The sequence below is a fragment of the Sturnira hondurensis genome, unplaced genomic scaffold, assembly GCF_014824575.4.
Source record: "Sturnira hondurensis isolate 20B ecotype Veracruz unplaced genomic scaffold, ASM1482457v3 Scaffold0024498, whole genome shotgun sequence".
In the NCBI taxonomy this organism is placed as follows: Eukaryota; Metazoa; Chordata; class Mammalia; order Chiroptera; family Phyllostomidae; genus Sturnira; species Sturnira hondurensis.
The window spans coordinates 72056-94645 of record NW_028097129.1 but is presented as its reverse complement, the minus strand read 5'-3'; the positions used below and the strand labels follow the sequence as shown (position 1 = coordinate 94645).

The 22590-nt window shown below is 39.5% G+C and overlaps 1 protein-coding gene and 1 non-coding gene across 6 annotated transcripts in view; both read left to right on the top strand.

The window, feature by feature from the left end:
• SLC41A3 (solute carrier family 41 member 3) overlaps positions 1–22590 on the top strand; it is a 73117-nt gene that overhangs the window by 4127 nt on the left and 46400 nt on the right. For 4 of the 5 annotated variants that reach the window (XM_037038567.1, XM_037038566.1, XM_037038568.1 and 1 more), the window contains exon 2: positions 9284–9570. In XM_037038567.1, coding sequence (XP_036894462.1) covers positions 9316–9570 — 255 coding nt within the window. In that variant the 5' untranslated portion in view covers positions 9284–9315. The remainder of the gene's footprint in view (positions 1–9283; positions 9571–22590) is intronic. The other variant, XM_037038565.1, reaches the window with a different exon arrangement.
• LOC118981746 (U6 spliceosomal RNA) lies at positions 7109–7215 on the top strand. Its single transcript, XR_005065409.1, has one exon. It is a non-coding gene; the product is annotated as a U6 spliceosomal RNA (small nuclear RNA).

Genomic DNA, 22590 nt, shown 5'->3' with positions numbered 1-22590 from the left:
TCACACCTGTTATGTATGAGGGGAGGAGCCTTAGGTGTTTACCAGGGCGGCACAACCCAACTTGCTGGGTTGTGACACTGCATGCGGGGGCGGGGTCAGAGAGGGAAAAAGAATGGCGCTTTGCTCCACTCTCTGTTGCACCTCAGCCTCTTTCACCACTTCCCCCAAGCAAATTGGGCCTTTCTGATGCTGATTCCCGGGTGGGTGGGCTTGTATGTGTTCTAGAACCCCGTGTGTTTCTCCAACGAAATTTCCTGTGAGGGTGGAAGTCTCTCCCTGCACCTCAACTCCCACAAGTGTTTTCACTCAGTGTTTTGAGGCTTTATTTCCTAGCGGCACTAGGACCCTGGGTTGGGTGATCTATCTCCATCTTCAGTTACTGCATGAGAATGTGGGACTGTGGGAAGTCTGCAAGGTCAGCCAGCCACTTTTCACATGGTGCCCCACTTCTCAATCACCGCCTCACTGGGTCTGCCCATTGCCACCCCACGCCTGGGGTCTGCCAGCCACCACCTGGGTGCCCAGGGTCTGCCCGATGCCTCGTTGAGCGCCCGTTGCCGCCTTGCGCACCCTGGGTGCCTTGCGCTCCAGTGTCACCGCTACCTGTGCTGCGAGCGACCCTTCTCTACTCAGCTGCCCAACTGGGCCCTGCCTACTGGTCAGGATGAATGTGTCTATTTTAACTCCTTGGTTGTCGGACTTCCATACAGTTTAATTTTCTTTGTTTTGGTTGTTACATTGTTTCTGAATTGTTGTCCTTATTTTGTTTGTTCAAGGAGGCACAGTGTGTCTACCTATGCCTCCATCTTGGTTGGAAGTCCTATTTTGCCAATTTTTAAATTGTATTTATTGTTGAGTTGTTATGTGCTTTTTATAGATTCTATATACTAGATCCTTGTCAGATATATGATTGGCAAATAATCTTTCTTATTCTGTGGGTTGTTTTTTCACTTTTTTGATAATGTCCTTTGAAATACAAAACTTTTAAGTTTTGGTTGTTTGTATTTTAGATATATCTAAGAAACTACAACCCAATACAAAAAATTGTGAAAATTTATATTTATATTTTCAAAGAGTTGTATAGTTCTAGCTCTTAGGTTTAGGTCTTTGATCTATTCTGAATTAGTTATTGTATATGGTTTGAGGTAGGGGTCTACATTTTTTTCTTTTGCATGTACATATCTAGTTGTCTGTTTGTTGAAGAGGCTATTCTTTTCCCATTGAATGGTCTTGTATTGTTGCTGAAAATCAATTGACTCTAAGTGCATGGGTTTATGGACTCTCAATTCTATTTTCTTCTTTTGTATTTCTGTTCTTATACCAGAACCATACTGTTTTGATTACTATAGCTTCATACTTACCATATTTTGCTGTGTATAGTGAGCAGTTTTTTGGTCAAATTTTTGAGGGAAAAATAAGGATGCACATTATACATGGGTAGTACTAATTCTGTATCTATATAAATTGTTTTTAATTTTTAATGTATGCTTATGTGTTAAAAGTGTAATTCTAGAAATTAATAATGATAACTCTGCAAAACAATACCCTGGAATATAATAAACGAGTTTGTTTCTAAATATAAATAAATAAATAATTGAATTTAAAAATTACAATGAAGATTTTTTTCCTGAAAGTTTGGGCCAAAAACGTAGGTGCACATTATACACAAGAGTGTATTATACATGGCAAAATATGGTAAGTTTTGAAATAATGAAGTTTTTGTTCTCCAACTTTGTTCTGTTTTTCTAAGATTGTTTAGGATTCTGGATCACTTATATTTCCATATATATATATTTTAGGTTCGCCTTGTCATTTCTCCAAAAAAAAGCCATCAGAATTTTAATAGGGATTGCATTGAATCTGTATATCAATTTCAGGAGTATTGCAATCTTAAGAATATTGTCTTCCAATTTATGAACACAGAGTACCTTTCCATGTATAAGGTTTATAAATTATTCTTTCAACAATATATTTTGTTTTTAGGGTAAAAGTTTTGCAGTATCTTATAATTTTTTATTGAATATTTTGTTCCTTTTAGTGCTTTTGCCGATGCAGTTGTTTTCTTAGCTTAATTTTTTGTATATTGCCAATATATAGACATAAAACTTGAGGGGTTTTGTAATGATCTTTATATCCTACAATCTTGCTGAACTTACTAGCTGCAATAACTGTCTTGTGTGTGCGTATGTATTCCTTAGGGCTTTTTATGTACAAGATCATGTCTGTAAATGTAGTTTTATTTCTTCCTTTCCCATTTGGATACCTTGCCTTTTATTTCATTTTCTTACTGAACTATGCTGGCTAGAACCTCAAGTACAACGTTTAATACAAGTGGCAAAGACAGGTATCCTTGTCTTGTTCCTAATCATAGGGGGAGTACTTTTAATCTTTCACCATTGAGTATGTTAACTGGATTTCTCATAGACGTCTTTCACCAGGTTGAGATACTTTCTCTTCCTAGTTTTTTAGTGTTTATATCATGAAAGAGTATTTGATATTGCCAATGCCTTTTCTAAGTCTATTGAGCTGATCATGTTTTCCCACCCATTATTCTATTAATATGGTGTATTATATTGATTGGTTTTCATGTATTGAACTAACCTTGTATTCCTGGGATAAATTCCAGTCGGTCATGTTGTATAACCTCTTTAATATGTCATTGCATTCAGATGGTTAGTGTTTTGTTGAAGATATTTATATCTAGATTCATAGATGTGTTGGTCTGTATTTTTCTTCCTCAGGTTTTCTTTGTCTGATTTTAGTATCAGGGTAATACTAGCCTCATAGAACAAGTTGGGAAGTGCTCCCTCCTGCTGTACTTTTTTGGGAGAGTTTGTGAAGGATTAGTCTTAAATCTTCAGATTTGGTAGACTTTGCCAGTGAAGCCATCTGATCTTGGGCTTTTCTTCATAAGAATATTTTTATTACTAATTCAAGTTTTTCAATGTTATAGGTCTATTAAAAATTTAAAATTTCTTGAGTTAGTTTTGTTTGTGTGTTTCTAAGAATTTGTCCATTTCATCTAGGTTTTCTAATTTGTTGATGTAGTTATTCATAGTATTTCCTCATAATCATTTTTATATTTGTAAATTTAGAAGTAGTGGACCCTCTTAAGTATTTGAATCTTATCTTTTTATTTCTTTGTCAGTTTAGGTAAAGTTTTGTCAATTTTGCCAATTTTTCCAAAGATCCAACTTTTGGTTTTGTTGATTTTCTCTACTGTTTTCTATTCCCTATTCCACTTATCACTACCACCACTCTTATCTTTATTACTTCCTGCCCTCTAATTTTTTGTTTGTTCTTTGTCATGATTTTGAAAGTGGGAAATTAAGTTGAGCTCTTCTTTTCTAATATTGGCATTTTACAGCTATAGATTTCTTTCTAAGCGCTGAGTTCACAGACCCCAGGAGTTTGGGTATGCTGTGTTTTCATTTTTATTCAACTCAAATATTTTTCTGATTTCTCTTATGATATTTTTCTTTGACCCATTAATTATTTAAGACATATTGATTAAAACATTTGTGGATATCCTACACTTACATTTGTTATTTATTTCTCATTTCAGTCCATTGTAATTAGAGAACATACTTTGTATGATTTAAATCCTTTCAAATTTGAGACTTTTTTTAAAAAGTGACACTTTTATCTTTTAAAAAAGATATTATTTATTTACTTTTAGAGAGGGGAAAAGGGAGAGAAAGAGGGAGAGAAACATCAACGTGTGGTTGCCTCGAGCACACCCTACAGGGGACCTGGTCTGCAACCCAGGCATATTCCCTGGCTGGGACTCGAACCGGTGACCCTTTGGTTCTCAGGCTGTTACACAGTCCAGTAAGCCACACCAGCCAGGGCTTGTTTTTTTTTTTTTTCCCCTCTCTGATATAGGGTCTGTCTTGGAGAATGTTTCATGTACATTTATAAGAATGTATATTCTGCTGTTACTGGGTAGAGTGTTCCATAGATGTCTGTTTGATCTAATTAGCTTAGGGAATTTTTCAAGTCATTCATTTTCTTACAGGTTTTCTTTCTAATTGTTCTATTTATTATTGAAAGTGGGGTATTGAAGTCTGCAGCTATTGTTAGTTGAATTGTCTTTTTCTACCTTCAATTCTGCCAGGTTTTTCTTCATGTATTTTATGGCTATGTTGTTAGGTGTATATATACTTATAATTGCTATGTCTTCTTGGTATGTTGAACCTTTAATCATTTCCATATGTCTTTCTTTTTAATGACAGTTTTGTCCTAGTATCTCTTTTGCCTGATATTAGTAAAGCACTCCAGCTCTTTGGTTATTGTTTTCATGGTATATCTTTTTTTCTTTTTCTGTTTTTCATAGCTCTTAAAATCCTTTTACTTTCAACCCATCCACTTATGTTAATGTAATTACTTATAAGATAGGATTTATAAGTCCCATAATGCCATTTGTTTTCCGCATCTTATGTTTTTTTCTGTTCTTTAACCCCCATTACTGTCTTCTGTTGAATTAGATGTATATTTATCCAATGTATCATTTATCTAGTATATCATTTTTATTCTTTTGTCCTTTTAAATATATATATTCATATATTTATATAAATATATATTCATATAGTTATACAAATATATATTTATAATTCATATATTTATATAAATATATATATGTAATGTTCTTAGTGGTTGCTGTTAGGATTATAATTAGCACCTTAATTAATTCTAACTCAAATTAATACCAACTTAATTTCACTAGTATATAAAACTTTGCTCCTGTTCACCTCTCTATACTTTCCCTTTGTGCTCTTATGGTCATATAAATAGCACCATTATACATTATGTGCCCATTAACAGTTATTTTTATTACTGTGTTATGCTGTTGTTTTTAATTCAAATATGAGAAAAAAGTTAGTAACAAAAATGCATTTATATGGTTTTTATATTTACCTATGTAGTACCTGTATATTGCTCTTTATTTCTTTATGTGGATTTGAAGTACTGTCTAGATCCTTTTATTTCAACCTGAGAGATACCCTTTGCTGTGTTAATGACATATTCTCTCAGTTTTTGTTTGTCCAGGAATCTCTTAATTTCTCCTTCATATTTGAAGTATATTTTTGCTGCTTATAGAACTCTTATTTGACAGTATTGTTCTTTGAGCACTTCGTGTATATCCTCTCATTGCCGTGGCCTCCATGTTTCTCATGAATAAAAGAGCCATTAACCTTAGTTAGGATTCCAGGTATATGATGAGTTATTTTTCCTTGCTTTAAGAATTCTGTCTTTGTCTTTGCCTTTGCCTTCTGACAGTTTGATAATGATGTGTCTTAGTGTGGACCTGTTTAAAATTTATCCTACTTAAAATTTGTTGAGGGCTTGAATGTGTAAATTTTAAAGTCAGATTTGGGAAGCTTTTGCCCATTATGTTTTCAGATATTCTTTTGGACCCGATTACTCTCATCTCCTTTTTTAAGACTCCCATTACATGTATATGGATATGTTGATGGTATCTTACAGGTCTGAGAACTTGTTCATTTTCCTTTTTGTTCTTTTGATTGGATAATCTCTGTTGATTTATTTTTCAGTTAAAAAACTCTTTATTCTCTTTGTGCAGAACAGCTGTTGAGGTCCTCTAGGGAATTTTACATTTTAGCTATTCTATTTTACAAATCCAGAATTTTTATTTGGTTCTTTTAAAAATAAATTTTTATTGATATTCTCTATTTGGTTAAACTTCATTTTCATACTTTAGTTTTTTATAATTGGTTCCTCAAGTTCTTTAAACATTTAAAATAGCTTATTTAAAGTTTTTGCCTAGTTAGTCATTGGGCTTCCTCAGGGATAATTTTTATTACTAGCTTTTTTTCCCAGTATATGGGCCATAATTTAATGTTTCTTTGCATATCTTTTTTTAAAGTTGAAAACTGGACATTTAAAGTTATATAATGTGACAACTGGGCAAATCAAGATTCTCCCATCTTAGGGTTTTTTGTTATTGCTGCTTGTTGTAATTGTTATTTGTTTAGTGACCTTTCGGAACTAATTTTTTAGTCTGTATTCTTCATTGTATGTGGTCACTGAAATCTCTGCTCAGTGGTCAGGTAACAGCTGGTTAGAGATTTCCTTGAATACCATGCTCAGAACCAGTAAGCCTACTAGTCTGCCAAGTGGTTCTGTGTGCATTTTGAGGCACATCTTTTACATTCAGTCAGGTAGTTACAACTATGCCTTAACCTTCACTTTCTCCCTGTTCAGAGCCCACAAATTAGCTAGGGATGAGAGAGCTTAGGGCCTTCTCAGGCATTTCCTGTATATGTGTTCAGTTTAATGTGGGTGGCCTTCTAGATTCCCAGACATATGTAGGAACTTTAAAAAGCCTGTATAGGTATCTCATTCCCTAGCTTTTCCTTTTAGGTTTTTCATTAGTGTTTTTTAAATTTTTTATTATTTATCCTTAGAGGGGAAGGGAAGGAGAGAGGGAGAGAAACATCAATGTATGGTTGCCTCTTGCGCGTCCCCTACTGGGAACTGGCCTGCAACCCAGCCATGTGCCCTGACTGGGAATAGAACGGTTCACAGGCCCGTGCTCAATCCACTGAGCCACACCAGCCAGGGCTTGGGTAATTGTTATTTATCCCAATTATTATTTACTGTTTCAGGAAGCCACAAAGTGCCTATAATTGTTTTCAACAAATATTCCAAATGGAAAAACCTTTTTACACTAAGCGACCTATAAGTCAGGTGAAACTATAGACTGTCTGCAGGTAGATCTGTTGAACAACAGAACAGATCTAATAATGAAAATTATTTTGGAATGAGGCTTTGAAAAAGTTCTCCAGGGGTGTCCAACCATTTGGCATCTCTAGGCCACACTGGAAGAAGAGTTGTCTTGGACCACACATTAGAATATATTATGACACATAATCACAAAAAAATCTCATAATGTTTTAAGTAAATTTATGATTTTATGTTGGGCCTCATTCATAGCCATCCTGGGCTGCTTGCAGCCCATGGCCCACAAGTTGGACACCCCCAGCTTCTGTTCCTTCTGGTTTTTAAGGTGGCTGCAGAGGGAAAGAGCAGAGGATGGGACTAAGGCAAGTTGAAACATTTTGAACATTATAGTGTTGCTGTTCTCGTGTTCGCTTCGGCAGCACATATACTAAAATTGGAACGATACAGAGAAGATTAGCATGGCCCCTGCGCAAGGATGACACGCTGTTCTTCCTGGGACTCAGCATTTTCCCTCAAATAAATCTGTGTTGCTGCAAGTCTTTGATTTCCAGAATTTTGAGAAAGTTTATTCTAAAAATTTTCTGTTGCTTTTTTTAATTGGAAAAATATTTAGTTTATTTTAAGACTCCTATTTTCTAAATAACAAACCAAGTCACAAAAAACCCCCTGACTTTGCTATATAAAAATTGAGAAATCACTCTGTCAAAAATAGCAAATTAACAAAGAAGCAACCAGTGAGATGAGAAAATATCTGTGGCAAATATTACAAACTAGGGGTTCATATCCTGAACATATAAAGGGTTCCTAGAAACATAGAAGGAAAATCTTAAGTTCTTAAAAGCTTGAAGAAAACAACCATAGATATTTTTGTTCATATTTCTTTCAAGCAGATAGTGGAAAAAATAATGAGATATTCCCCTTCACTGGTGATCAAAGAAGTATAAATTGAAATAAGATGTTATTTTGACTAAATACTTAGAAAACATAGAATAAATTAAGTGACAAAAAGGCTTTGCTAGAATAAGAGCATTCATATATAGTGTATATTGGTACAGGTTTTCTGGATCAGTTTGGTCATATATATTGAAAATGTCCAAAAAGTTCACAGCTTTTTAGTTGGTTATTTCCATTACAGAAAATTATACCATAAAAATTATCATGTGAACAAATTTTCAGTCTAATGTTATTTATGATGAATAATCCTAATTCCAATGATAAGAAAATGTTTATATAATCTAGTCAACCACTGAGTAGTCCCCCAACCAGCAAGGCCAGCATCACCAGACACATTGTTAGAAATTCACGTTCCTGGTTCTACCCGACACCATTTTACTCAGGAACTCTGGATGAATCCACCAGTCATGGAATCTTTAAGATAAGTTTGATGCATTCAAAAAGCTTGAGAATCACTGATGTAATGAAGTATTTTACAGACATTCAAAGTGTTTTCAAAAAACATTTAACATCAAAAAATTCTTAAAATGTAATTTTAAGTGAATAAAGCAAGAATAAAAATCATTCCTATTTAATATGATCATGGGAATTATGTATAACATGATTTCCATTTTGTAAATACATATGAGTATTTACTTCTAAAACAAAATCTTCATGTATATGTACTCACATATGTACCCACACATATATATACTAGCAGAAGAAATTGCTATTCTCAATATATCAGAGAAGGGGACTTTGAATTATTTCCTTTTTGCCACTTTTTGTATTTTCCAAATTCTCTTCTATGAAGATAAATTATTTTTATTAGTAGTAAAAGGTCTTGACCACCAACACTTTCACATGTATATGTAATTCTCAAAGCTCCAAGTTTCCTGCAATTTGAAATGTGTACTACCCTTTCATGATGACATTGATTTATTGCAAAGAGAGACGCCCTTCTTCAATAGCAAATGGTGTTTTATTGTCCAAAAACCAGTAAGATGTGGTACTTGGGTTGACCAAGCCACAGGCAGGATGTGGCTGCCAGAACAGAGCCCTCTCTGAGCAAGGAGCCACATCCTCCTCCCATGAGTTCTTTTTTTAGCTGATGGCAACTCCCAGGATTCTGACGTTAACCAAAGTTCACATCTTCTTTGTATTGCTATTTTACACCTATGCTTTATCAGCAATTTTGACAATAATTTTAGTAAGGGTATAGAAATAATGAAACATCAGAAATTGGAAATTTCAAATAACCTGGTTCATTTAGCCAAAAAGCTCTAGTGGGGGGGGGGGGGCGGGGCAGACCAAGAAAAAAGTGATAAACAACAATTTTCTGTTGCTTTTTTGAAGGAGAGAATTTTCATGGGTCCTTATATCACTGGTTTTGCTGGTCCCAGTTCATATATTTGAATGCTCTGTTCTGTATATGTATTTTTCTCAAATGTGTGCATATTAAATTTAAAAGTTTGTAAATTGGGGTTGTAGGAGACCATGTGGAGTAGTCACCAAATGAAGGGCTGTGGACTGACCAGAATAATGCCAGCCTCTGTTAGACAGAAGGGCCTGAGGACTTATAGTTATCAGCCCCACTGAGGGTCAAAAACTCTGTCCTGACATCCCTGTTGCTTTGTGTCTCCAGGTTAAGGCTACGAGGAGCTCAGCTGTGCTTGCATGGATGGGACAAAGACCCGACAGCGGAGGCCAGGGGAGGTAGGGTTGCCATTTACCCTCAACCCAGGAGGACTCCCTGCAGCCTCAGAAGATGAACCTCGGAGTATCCCTGAGAGCCAGAAGGTGGCCACTAAACCACTGAGGACTGAGCTCAGTAGGGAGACTGCTTTAGCCATTGGCTTTCAGGTGACAGTGCCCTTCATGTTTGCTGGCCTGGGACTGTCTGGGGCTGGCATACTTTTGAACTATTTCCAGGTAAGGGGGAACTGAATGTGGATGATGGTGGTGGGGGCACTGTACAATTTCACCCTAAAGTACAGGTGGCAAACACAAGGCCTGCAGGCTGAATCCGGCCCTCCACCTTGTTTTATCCGGCCCAGCACCTTGTTTCTACCTGGCAGCAGCACCGAGCTCCTTGCCCTTATTTAAGGAGTAGTTACAGTCTCCTAAAATTTATACAGTCCTAAAATTTCATTTGGCCCTTTGAAGGCACCGGCAAGGCTGATGTGGCCCCCAGTGAATGAGTTTGACACCCCTGCCCTCAAGAGTGGCAGCTACATGTTGGGTCCAGCTTGAGGAACATGGGGCAGGGCATCCTCTTCTCAGATACGGCTGTTTATAAATTGGTAAAGGTTCTTCTAACTCCTGGTGACAGAGACTAAATATAACCTAGATTAAACTTTGAAAGACAATTTATTAGCTCATACAATGAAAATATCTAAGAGTTTGTAACATATGGCATAATCCGCGTGCTTAAATGATTTCAGGATGCTGGCTCTTTCTTTATCTCTCAGCTCTGGGGAGGGTGGCCCTTTGCAATCTATCCTTTGTATGTGTACTTTTTTTTTTTAAGAGATAGAGCCAAGTGTGATGTCAAATGTCCACTCCTATTCCAGTCACTGTTCTCTGAGGTATGGCATTCTTTGTTTGGCCAGCCTGACTTACATTGTGTTCACTCTCTGAGGTGAGGCAGGTGTCCCTTGGTTTATATCTTACCAGAATCCCATAGAGTGAGGAACTGGGTGTTACCCATCAGACAAAAACGTTATCTGTGTACCATACATATCCTGTTCTCCCTCCATCGAAGCCCCATTCCTTTCTTCAGCATGATCTTCAGAAGTCTTCCCCAGAAAAGCATATTACCCAAGAATACTTTAAGTCATTACTGGCTACATCTTTGCTATGAACAAAGATGGTCTTGAGTAGGACAAGCTGGGAGAAGCAGGGCTGACATGTCCAACAGTCTCCGTGTCTGCCTCACTCACATGGACTCTGCACCACAGGGGTCTCTGTGTCCTGCCCCTCACTGATTTGGAACCAGTCAAGGTTTGAATCCCAGTCTGCCACTTAGTTTTAAGGCTGGTGGTTTAATTTTTTTAAAGGAACACTTAAAAATTAGGACATTTCATGTAAAAATCTGAATTCCTATTTTATCTTGAAAACCTGGCAACTCTTGAAACATTGTACCCACATTCCCTCATAGTCACAGTCAGTGGTTGCTGCCTATTTCAGGTATCTGTGGTCTTTGGTTTACCACAGTTTCTACCATTCCCTCTTGTTATACCATCCCACTTCACTCTGTTACCTGTCTGGCCTTACCCTCAACTGGGGTTCTTAGTGACCCTCCCAATATCCTTGCTCTCCAGTTCCTCAAAACATCACAGCACCAGTGACTGCAAGCTCCACTCCCAGGTTCTACCTGGATCTCATCAGGCCCTAGGATGGCTATCTCTTGGAATTCCTGTCCCAGTCTGACTCATTCCTGTTCTCTGTGTTTGGTCTGTCTGTGACCACAGACCCTCATCCGTCTTCTTCCTGCCAATGGCCTGATGCCCCCTATCCCCAGCCTTCTTTAGTCCATGGTCCATCAGCACTGTTATAACCTCGAGTACATCAACACCTGACTTTCATGTCCCAGGGGTTCTACATCCCAAAGATTTCCTCCCATGGATTTCTTCTTCCCTACCCCACAGCCACCTCCCACCACCCTCACCACCAGCCTCCAGCCTCCTTACCTCCCTCCTTACTCTGGCCTTATTCTCTGCAGTTCATTCTCTATACCAGTGATTTTCAACAAATCTATTTTATTGAGTGTTTCTACCAGTATAACATAATGAGTGTATATCCTTTATATGAACACAGACACATTGGTATGCATACCCACCCACATATATATCACAAATATGTGTATATTTATATATACATTGACATATTTATATGCATATTCATTTATATATATAAATCCCCTATACATATATACATTGGTTTAGAAATTAAACATACAGACACAAGCACATACACACATGGTTTTATGAATTACACATGAGAAGGCAGTGTAATAGTATACTGTATTGCTTAAGAGCCCAAACTCTGGTGCTCAACTAACTGGGTTTCAGTTTGACCTTAGTTACTTAAACCAGTTGCTCTCTATTCCCCAGTTTTCTCTTCTGTAAATTAGAACTTACCCTATAAGGTTGTTAAGAGGGCTATAAAATGCTTGTAACCAGCGCCTCTCATTAGAAAGCACCAAGCGAAGGTTAACTGTTGTTATTCTTGTTTTCATTAATAATCTGTTACATCTAGTGCTGTGCATATTCTCAAAAACTTACACAATAGGATAATAATTAGGTATAAATATTCATTTTAGCATTACTTCTGTGTGCCATTGGATTGTCTGCATCCTACATGGGATCACTGCCTGAGTGCTCTGTCGGGAATCTCCACGATGCAGATTTTTCTGAATTTTAAAATCTCTGTTGATTTCTCTATTGCCAATGGGATAAAACCCATACTCCTAAAATGGACATCTGAGAGTCTTGGGCTTGCATCGGCTGTCTCAGTTAGGATAGTTTTAGCTTCAAGCACCAGAAAACACAACCAATATTGGGTTAAATAAGAAGGGAATATGCCATCTCCCAAGAAGAGATTTTCAGGACAGGGTGATTCCAGGTTGGAAAGTGGTGTCCTCACCAACCAACGATATCTACAATCCAGGATCATTCCGAATTCTTGCCAGATCAGCTTTGTTCTCATGGCCATGTCATGTCCAGAGAGAGATGAGTGGGCCATCTGTTCTGGTTCCTCCTTCTTAGGCATAAGGATACTTCCTTATGAGAGCTCCCAACTTTTTAGTGGCCAGATTTGAGGCACATCCCACTTTGAAACCAAACACAGGCAAAGGGAATGGAATGGCCATAACTGGCTGGGTCTGATTGAGCTGAGCAGAAGAGAGGGTCACCTGTCCCTTGAGGTGGGTTCCTCTGTTCCCTTGGGGTCTGTGAGGAAGGATGAAAAGGTTCACTGATGCCCTACAGGCTCAGTGCTGGCATGGCTGCCATTCTGCGGCTCTACCCAGCCAGTCTGGCTTTCATCACTTGGCCTGTCCCCTCTCTTTCTACTAACTATGATTTCTTTTCTACTAACTATGAGTGTAGAGGCCTCCTGTTATCCTCCCTAACCCATTTCACATAGGCAGTCTTTCATGGTGCCTTTGCTTAAGCACTAGCCCAACATTTCAACTTCATGTGGTGCATCACTTCTGCATCTCATAGAATATTTGCCATTTCCTGTTACCTAATGCATTGATCTGATGCTCTGCTCAGTTTGAGTGTAAAGTGTCAGAGTAGAGGATGCAGTTTTTTATTTATTTATTTTTTTTCTGGAAAAGGTAAAATATTCATGTGATTTAGTGTTCAAAAGGTTCATAAGTATGCGCAGGGAGAAGGCTCTGTAGTCTACCCAGAGACAACCAGTGGGCCTCAGGTGGTTGCCTTTTCTTCTGAAAGTATTTTATGCATGTACGAGCAAGTATCTGTATCTGATCACCTGTCCCTGTGTGCTGTAGTTTTCTAAAGTGATGTCATATACAAACTGAGTGCTATGCTTTTTACACTTTGTAATGCATCTTGGAGATTATTGTAAAAGTATATATTAAAAGCTTCTTTTTTAAATGGTTGTTCAGTATCCCATCGTATAGATATATGAAAATGTATTTAACCATTTTCCTCTGATGTGCTTTTAAGTTTAACAATGTATTTAGTTTGCTTAGGCTGCCATAAAAAAACTACCACGTATTCAGGGGCTTAAACAACAGAAACTTACTTTCTCACAGTTCTGGATTCTAGAAGTCCCACTTGAATGTATCAGCAGGGCTCATTCTTTCTAAGGCTTCTCTTGGTATGTAAATGGCTGTGTTCTCCCTGTATCTTCACATGGTCTTCCAAATCTTTGTCTAAATTTTCTTTTCTTATAAGGACACCGACCATCTTGGATTAAGGCTCACCCTAATAACCAGCAACTTAAATTGGTATTTCTAACATAGTACAGTGAATAACCTTGACATTTTATAAATGAATATGTTAAACTGTTGCAAATAGAAGTGCTGGGTCAAAGGGTGTATGCATTTGTGACTCTGATAAATATCACCAGGTCACCTGTCCTAGGAATGGGACCAGTTATACTCCCTCTAACTCTAGCACCCATTAGCATAGTCTATTTTCAGCCTCCTTGATCTTTAACAATCTGATAGATGGAAAATTGTATTTCATTTTATACTGTATTAGTTTCTATTGCTGTGTAACAAGTTATCTCTAAACTTAGCTACATGAAACAACACTCATGTATTATTTCCTGCTTGCAGTAGGCAAAGATCTGGCTTAGGTGGGTTTTCTGCTTCATGGTCTCTCATGAGGCTGCAAGCCAAAATGTCAGCCATGAGCTTAGTCATTCTCCTGCTCACTCAGTGGTGTGGGCAAAATTCAGCTACTGGACAGATTATTAGACCGAAGGCCTCAGTTCTTCACTGGTTGTTGCCCGAAGGCCACTTTCAGTTCTTTCTCCCGTGGATGTCTCCAACATGGCGGCTTGCTTTGTCAAAGTATATGGTCTGAGAAGGAAATAGAGTTTGCTAACAACACAGAAATCACTCTTTTTTTAAAAATATTTTTTAAGATTTTATTTATTTATATTTAGAGGGGAAAGGAAGGAGAGAGAAAGATCAATGTACGGTTGCCTCTTGTGAGTTCCTGCCGGGAACTGGCCTGCAACCCAGGCATGTGCCCTGACTGGGAATTGAACCGCGATTGTGTGGTTCACAGGCCCGTGCTCAATCCACTGAGCTACACCAGCCAGGGCCAGAAATCACTCTTTTGAAACCTAATCACAGAAGCAACATCTTTGCTTCTTGGCTAGAAGCAAGTCACTGAGCTCAGCCCACACTTGGCGTAAGAGATTACACACAATGTCAGTACATAAAGCAAGGATCACTGGGACATCATTGAGGCCTGCCTACTGTGTCCATTCTAGTGTAATTTGCATTTCTTATGAATGAGTAAGCTTGAATATCTTTGGATATTTCTGTTTTATATTCTTTGCTCCTATGTCTGTGTTGTAGGTATTCTTTTTCTTATTGCTACCTAAGCTCTCCTTATACATTAGGTGCTGGGATCCAGCCTTGATATGTCTCACGGTCCCCAGAGGATGGACTGCACAGATGATGAATGAAGAGTCAGATACCCGATTGGATGCTGGAGAACAGTCAGCCTCTGTGGGTCTGACCAAACTCTCAGAGTTTGATTTAGGCTTTATTTTTATAGGGATCGTTACATAACATTAAAGAAACAGGTGCATGGCATGATCAATTAAGCAGAAAAAAAAAACAATACAGAGGTAACCAGGAAAAAAAATACAAGAATTTCCATAGTTTCAGTTATGTTAAAGGATGTTTTGACTGGGAGAGCCATTAATCAGACAATTAGAAATAGCTGTATGTACAGAGTTTAAATGTCATATTATTTATTAAAGATCTTTGAATTTGGCATGGGGCAAAAGTATACTCTAGACCAAACAGAGGTTATAGGAAATTTATTATAAGGCCTTTGTGATGTCTTACTTAGCTATCTTTCTGTCTAAAATGTTTCTTTATGTAATATGAACTCTGACTCCTTGGTAATTGTTGTTTCTACATGCCTAGTTTGTAATAGTTAACCAGCTTTTCCTGTTTCTTAGCCTGTCTAATTCTAGTTAATATATATTCTTATCCAAGGTAGAGGAAGGGCTGTTACTTGTCAACTTTTAGATATTCAGGGGCTACTTCATTAGGGGGGACTTTGTTCTCTGACTTTTCTTTGGCCAAGAGATTATTTTGTACAACTTCATTGCAATTATGCAGATCAGTGGACCTGAGATACAGGTGTCTAAAAATCCCACCACCTATTAATCGCAGAGACAAACATGCAAGAAGAGATAGACAGGAAGTCCAGCCACAGTTGCCTCTACTGTGCAGATGCATCTCATCCTTCTCAACTGTGTCAAGGGACGGCTGCTGGTCGGCTCCCGACAATTAGGGTAGTTGGCCATTTAATTGTGATATGGGTTGTAAATATGCTTTTCGTCTTTCTACTTTTAACTTTGCGTTTGGTGTTTATATATATTATAGTCAGATTAATCCTCAGCCATTTAAGGTTCTGAGCCTGTGTCCTCTTTAGAAGCAGAAGCTACCTCTTAGTTCTCCGGCCCCTTCATGACACACAGGCCAGCAGATATTATGGAGTTAGGGAATGTGTTCATATGAAGGCAGTATTTGTTCTGAGTCTGCTCTGTTTGTGTCATGTATGTATATCAGAAGTTCAGACTGGCGAGCCACCAGCATTGTGCTGGTCTACATAGTGGTCAGGGTCTAATGAGGGTGGGGTGCAGACAAAATGGAGGGAGGGTCCAATGGATCATATCTCAGCAAAGATACGGAGCAGCCTAGGAAAGCAGGGAGGGCAAGTGGTCTGGCTGAGGGGAGAGGCAAGGGGATAGAGGGTTATATGAGGGAAGAAATTATTGACTGGATTGGGTCATGCAGCTGGTAAGGTGGGCCTCTGGTGATTGCCTTCTCTTCATTCCGTTGGTGAGGGAGGGATTCCTACTCTAGTCTTGTGGGTGTGGTTGAACACATGGCACCCAACACTGGACAGCTGAGATCAACAACAGGTTATTAATCACATATACTCACAGCCTGGGAGAGGATAGTGCCTGTCACACAGGGCCCAAAGGAGGGTGCACTTGGGAGCATATGAACCCACAGGGACTGTAAGAGGTCCTCTGTGGCATCGAAAGGGTGGGGGAGCTCCTGTATTCTGCAGGAGGGTATGACTGGGTTGTTATACCCAGTTGTTAATAACTGGGTTGTTATTCCCTACAGTAAACAGCCTAGTAGGGAACTAGAGCTTCCACTCAGGGAAAGACAGGCACAGTTCCCATGAAAAGAAGTGTTGTGGGCTAGGGGACCCGATTTGTGGGAGCAGAGTGAGAGGGGCCTTGTTCTTAGGCTATTTAGGAACCACCTGTTTTTCCCCAGATGTCACAATAGCATATAATTCTACTAGTTTTAGGCCTTACACCACATTGACCCCTGACGCCTTGATGCCAACTTAGACCTTGGTGGTGACTGGGACTTCTAGGGAGCAGATGAAGTGCCTCCCTAGCAAGTGAAGCAGGCTCTTGACCAAGATGGAGAGGGCCCCATGGTAAACTTATATGGGTCCCCCTCTGTGGCCAATAATTGCAGTTGAAGGACTTGTGGGAGTGGTTGCGCAAGAAGTGTATATCCCCAGGAAGCATGAATTCACATTAATCAATGTCAGATTTATTAATTGGCTCAGGAGGGGTCCACTTGCCACCTTGTAACTTAAATATGTAGATAAAAAAAAAGGAGTTCTATGGAGAGCAATGCCACAGGGCGATTGGACTGTAAATTCCTAACTGGGCAGTCATGGTGGGTAATCATTCCCCAGATAACTTCTTTAGTGGAAGATTTTCAGCCAGCCCTGTCCACTGTTCTCATGCATCTATTATAACACACCTCTGAAATACCAGAATTAATACCCCTTGAAATGGGTATTAATCCTCATGAGTACATATAATTTAAACTATCCTATAATTCAGTCCCCACTGTGCTTTCTCCAGTCTTCCTTATTTCCCCTCCTTAATTTCAAATGCATAAAAGAAGCTACAAAGCTGTTATTCTTGGAAGCATCTTGCTCCCCAGCATATGTTGTCAGTTTGGCCCAAATAAACTCTTACAAAAATTCTCTTCATGTTTGGATGTTTCTTTTTTTAAAATAATTTTTAAAGTTTTTTTAGTGATTTTTGAAAGAGGGAGAGAGAAGAGAGAGCTATCAATTTGTTGTTCCACTTATTTGTGCATTCACTGATTGATTCCTGCATTTGCCCTGACCAGAGATTGAGCTGGAACCATGGTATATTGGATTGATGCTCTAACCAACTAAGCTGCTTGGCCAGGGCTTGGGTGTTTCTTTTGCCGACATTGCTCATTCAGTTGAACCCAAGTTGATCCCCGCATAGCCAAGGAGCCTGGGAAAGGGGTGACTCCCTCTGGCAGTATGGCATCTGGCAAGGAACTGAGGATAGGGAGGCCACCCCCACTTGCTGGTGGGATGTGCCAGAGGGTGGCTTCTTCCCATATTGAGGAGGCCTCGGTAACTGTGCCTCCCAAGGCTCACTGGGCATCTGGGTGCTGATGGTCAAAGACCAGGGTCTGTGAGAACCTCTCTTTTCAGGAGTGACCAGTATGCAGCCAAGAACTGTTGCTCTGTTGATGTATATAGTGCAGGCAAGGAGGGCAGTTTCTTGTAACAGAAGCCTTTAGGCAACTTATTGTAGGTGGTCCAGACACTCCTGGAAGCCTGGGTGGAGATAGCTACAGTCTCTACAGTAACTGTAGAGACTTGCATTTCTTATGAATGAGTAAGAAATTAATTCAATTCAGTAACTGTAGAGACTGTAGCTATCACCAATGTGGTGTAAGTCTCTACTCTTTCTCTCTACAGTGAAAGAGTCTCTGAGGGCACTGGTAGGAGTGCCGGCTGATTTTAATTTGGACAAGATTTTAGTCTAGAACCTTTTGTTGGAGGTGCTCATTCACAGCAGGCTGCTTTGCAAGTGACAGCATTAGTGGCCATAAGTAAAATTTGTAGATCAGGACTGTGTTGCCTCCAGAATCCAAAAAAGGACAAAAAGATGTTGGGCATTGTGGATGCTGAGAAGTCAATATCTCTTTTTTGACAGTATAGAGGCTATAATTGCCCTTGGTTTACCAAATAATTTTTAGGAATTTGACCAAGGTGGAAAATTGCTCCACATGTAGGGTAATGGCCCATTCTTTTCTTGTGAGCTCCATTGTATTTGATGTCTATAATTAGTGCATGCAAGTGAGTCTTCCTGGAGAGGGATGTCTTAAGGGTAATGTCAGACTTGTGTTCCTGGAGAAAGGCACATGCACTTAAGATCTTGCCTGCAAAGTCTGTGTGATGGCAGAGTTGGTGATACTCCATGAGAAGCCTGGAAAGGATGCATTGTGTCCCTTCAGAGCTGAAGATCAACTGGCTGAGAGACTATTGAAATAGGAACTGAGCAGAATGCATTAGCCAAATCTGTAGTAGCAAATACTGGCTGCTGATTGGAATCAGTAATCTCAATAACATTATATATTGGGAATGGACGTCTCAGGGGATGGAACCACAGCCTATGGTAGTGGTCATCCACAATGAAGCATATGATATTCTTTTCAGGTTTAAGAACAGGCCAAATTGGAATTTTAAAAGGAGAAGCAGTGGGGGTAACTTTGCCTTCACTAAGTAGGTCTCGTATGAAAAATTTCAGCCCTTGAAGTCCCTGTGTTAGTTTCACATTGGGCTGTATTAACTATTTTAACTGGGTGGTAGGTAGTGGGGGGGTGGCCAGTGGAGTCCCATTTTTTCAAGCTAACTTTTAAGTCAAACTAGGTGGCAGGTGTGCCATAGAGCACCTGCCAGACACAAACTGTACCTGAAGGCACCTGCCATTGGGATATGGCCCGTTAACAATAGTTCTTGCCTTAGGGGCAAGGATGACACTTTAGGGTGGGAGGAGATGACAGTGCCAAGGAGAGGTGACCACATGTGGAGCAGTGTAGGCACAAGCTGACCAGTAATTAGTGGCTCCATTGCGGGTAATCTTCCTTGTGTCAGGAGCTAGTTAGTCAGCAAAGAATAGTGAAAGCTGAGCAGGTGCCCTGCATCAGGGCTGGGCAGTCCTATTCCTGATGCCAGTTGTTTTGAATGCCTCTTCTTCACTCCATTGGTGAGGGTGTGGGGTTCCAGCCCTAGCATTATGAGATGCCTGAACTCATGACCACAGCACTGGACAAATGAGACCACAGAGTATCAGTCACGTGTATTCACAGCCCAAGGGAGAAGGGCACTGCTTACCACACAGGGCCACATGGGTTGTGTTTGGGAGTAGAGTGAATTGCCAAGAGCTGTGGGAAGCAGGCTTTGTAGTAACAATAGGGTGAGGTGCCCACTGGTTCCTGTGAGTGGGTGAGATTAGCTTGTTTGAATAATCTCATGGGCTGGCAGGAACTAAAATCTACTGCTCAAGGATAATCAGGAATTGTGCCCCATCCCCCTTATAAGAAGCATTGCTTAGCTAGGAAACCCTATTCACCAGAGCAGAGATGGGAAAGGAAGTTGCAGTTAGGCCATGGTTTCACCAGATGTTAGGGCAGCCAATCATCATAACTTTAGGCTTTACACCCTCAACCTATGGAAGGCTGACTGGGTTTCTTTTTCTCTTTGTACCATTCCGTTTATTTCTTTATTCATTTATTCATTCATTCACTCATTCATGTAACATTGTATGTGTGCCATGGGCCAACACTGTGCTGGTCGCTGTGGTAGACTCAAGCACCAGGCCCTGCTCTGATGACCATCAAAGTTGAGAGGGGAGAGACAGACAGTAGATGTACAAGCCAATGTTAGAAAGCCGTGAGGGGTCTGAAGAAAATAAAGCTAGGTTATATGGCCCAGCCTTGGAGACGGAAGCTGGAGAAGCCTTTCTGAGTAGATACTGGAGTAAGGCCTGAGTGACATGAAGGAGCTGCTTGGAGAAACTTCATGAAAGCAGTTTGGACAGGGATGGGAGAAAATGAGTGATTCAGTCCATTTATACTTGTAGGTAGTTTCTGTTAGCCAAATCAGAAGCAGAAAATAAAGAACATTTCCCTTTCTTGTTTTTGAAGATATAATTGGCTTGATTTCTGAGAACCTAACAGGATGGGTAAGAATTCAGGCCTTTGAGATCGACTGTTTGCCCTGGCTGGGGGGCTCATTGGTTGGAGCTTCATCCCATACATCGAAAGGTTATGGGTTCAATTCCCAGTCAGGGCACATACCTAGGTTGTGTGTTTGATCCCTGGTTGGGCCATGTATGGGAGGCAACCAATCTGTGCTTTTTCTCACGTCAATATTTCTGTCTCTCCTTTCCTTTGTCTAAAATCACTTAACATATCCTCAGGTCAGGATTTTAAAAAAAATAAAAAAGAATGACCATTTGGCTCAAAACCAGCCCAGGCTCAAGGTGACCCATGAAAGGAATAGGAGGCCTTTTGAAAGGTATACTCCTGGGAAAATAACCAGTTCCCACTGAAGAATAAGAAGTGAAAGCTAGGAATGGCAATATACATTCCAAGGCTCTTCGCTCTCCCTCTGCAGACCCTCCTCTAACTGTTATGCAGTGACACACCCCCTGAAAATCAAGGGGGGGTTGGAATAGATGAGTGGTTATGATGCCTCAGGCTTGGGGATTGGATTCATTGGTCTATGTGGGGGATGGGCTGCACATTTCAGGAGTTCCCAGGTAGTTCTGTTGGCATTGTGGATTGAAATCCACTGTTGCTGTCTAACCTGTTATGTTGTTGGGCTGTGGGTGGATTAGAGGCCCATGCAAGGGCAGGAACTTGTTACAGGTCACCCAGAAAACCACCTGATGTTTGACCCAGATTATTCCCTCTACCTGATACAGACCTGGAATTTATTTCGATAGTTTAAACTCTTCGAGGTTTTCCACTGTGGTACTGAACTATTTTTAAAATTACATAAACTGTGTTGACATTTTGTTCTTAAGTTGTACAGAAAGTAATTTTTCTCACATAATGACATATTTTATTTGTGGTGACATGGTTATGTTTTTATGGTTATAAAAGCAAATAATCAAAATAGAATATACTGAAAATTGTAAAATAAAGGTCACTTACACTTCTACCACTCAAATATAACCACTTTGAGCATTTTGGTATATGTCCTGCTAAACTTTTTTTACTACTTATATGTCTGTGTGCATGACTGTATCTGTGTGTTTATCTTAATTTCTCATTTGATTTTTTAAATAAAAATGAGGAACATTTTTGCAATGATTTATAACCTGCTTATTAGGACTCTATATGAAATTATGCAAGTAGTTATCTATTTTCATATCTTTTGTACTAATGAGAATGGTTCAGGGTCCCATTGTGTATGATTACATATTGTATTATGATATCTGACCATTTAGAACAATAAGAAAATCACAGAAGTTGCCAAAGTCAGAAGAAGGTAATCACTTTTCGAGCCTCTCTAGCTGTGTGCCATGGGAGTGGTATACTGAGTGTCTCAGGCTAGCTGAGAGGGGTTCTGTTTTAAATCAGTTAGCTCCCTTAAACCAGTGAACTTCTAACTTCCACAACTCTTTTCTCAGAAACTCGCCATTTCTTTCCTTCTCCTACTTGTTTAGACTCTTTTTTTGAACCAATAGACCCAAAGCACTGATGGCAGATAATGGCGGACAGGAGAAAGGTCAGGGGGTAGACAGTGGCGGCTGGCAGTGGAGGCAGTCTTCATTGGGAAGTCAAGAGCTGAAGGTCTTAGTCCTGCCTGTGATATTAACTGGGCAAACGTTTCAGGGCCTAGGGAAGGCAGTGCTTGCCAGTGAACATCCTGGAAATATTTTGGTAATTGATTTAACATGAAATGATTCATTGTTAAAGGAAATTGAGAAGCAGGGACTGCTACACAAAAGAAAGTGAAGATCTGTCATTATTTCATTCATTTGTTCACTCACTGGTCATTAAGTGCTTATGTGTAGTTGACTCTGTGCTATGCTCTCTCATCCTTGTCTTTCCTTCTGAGCACTTTTCACAGGTCATAATTACATTTTCATTTTGTGATTATCCACTACACTGGAAAGCTCTATATATGCCTGTTCCATTAACAAATGCACAGATGCACCGCATCTGTTAGACCAGAATATGGCATATATTAGGCCCCGAGTACTAATTTGTGGAGTAAATTAATGAATTTTCCCTGCTGTGAAGATTGCAGCAATGAGTCAGCCAGAATCCATTCTCAAGAGGAGCACAGGCCAGGAAGGGAGAGTAGATTCATGCTCAGTTCATGCTTGCATTAAGTGAAC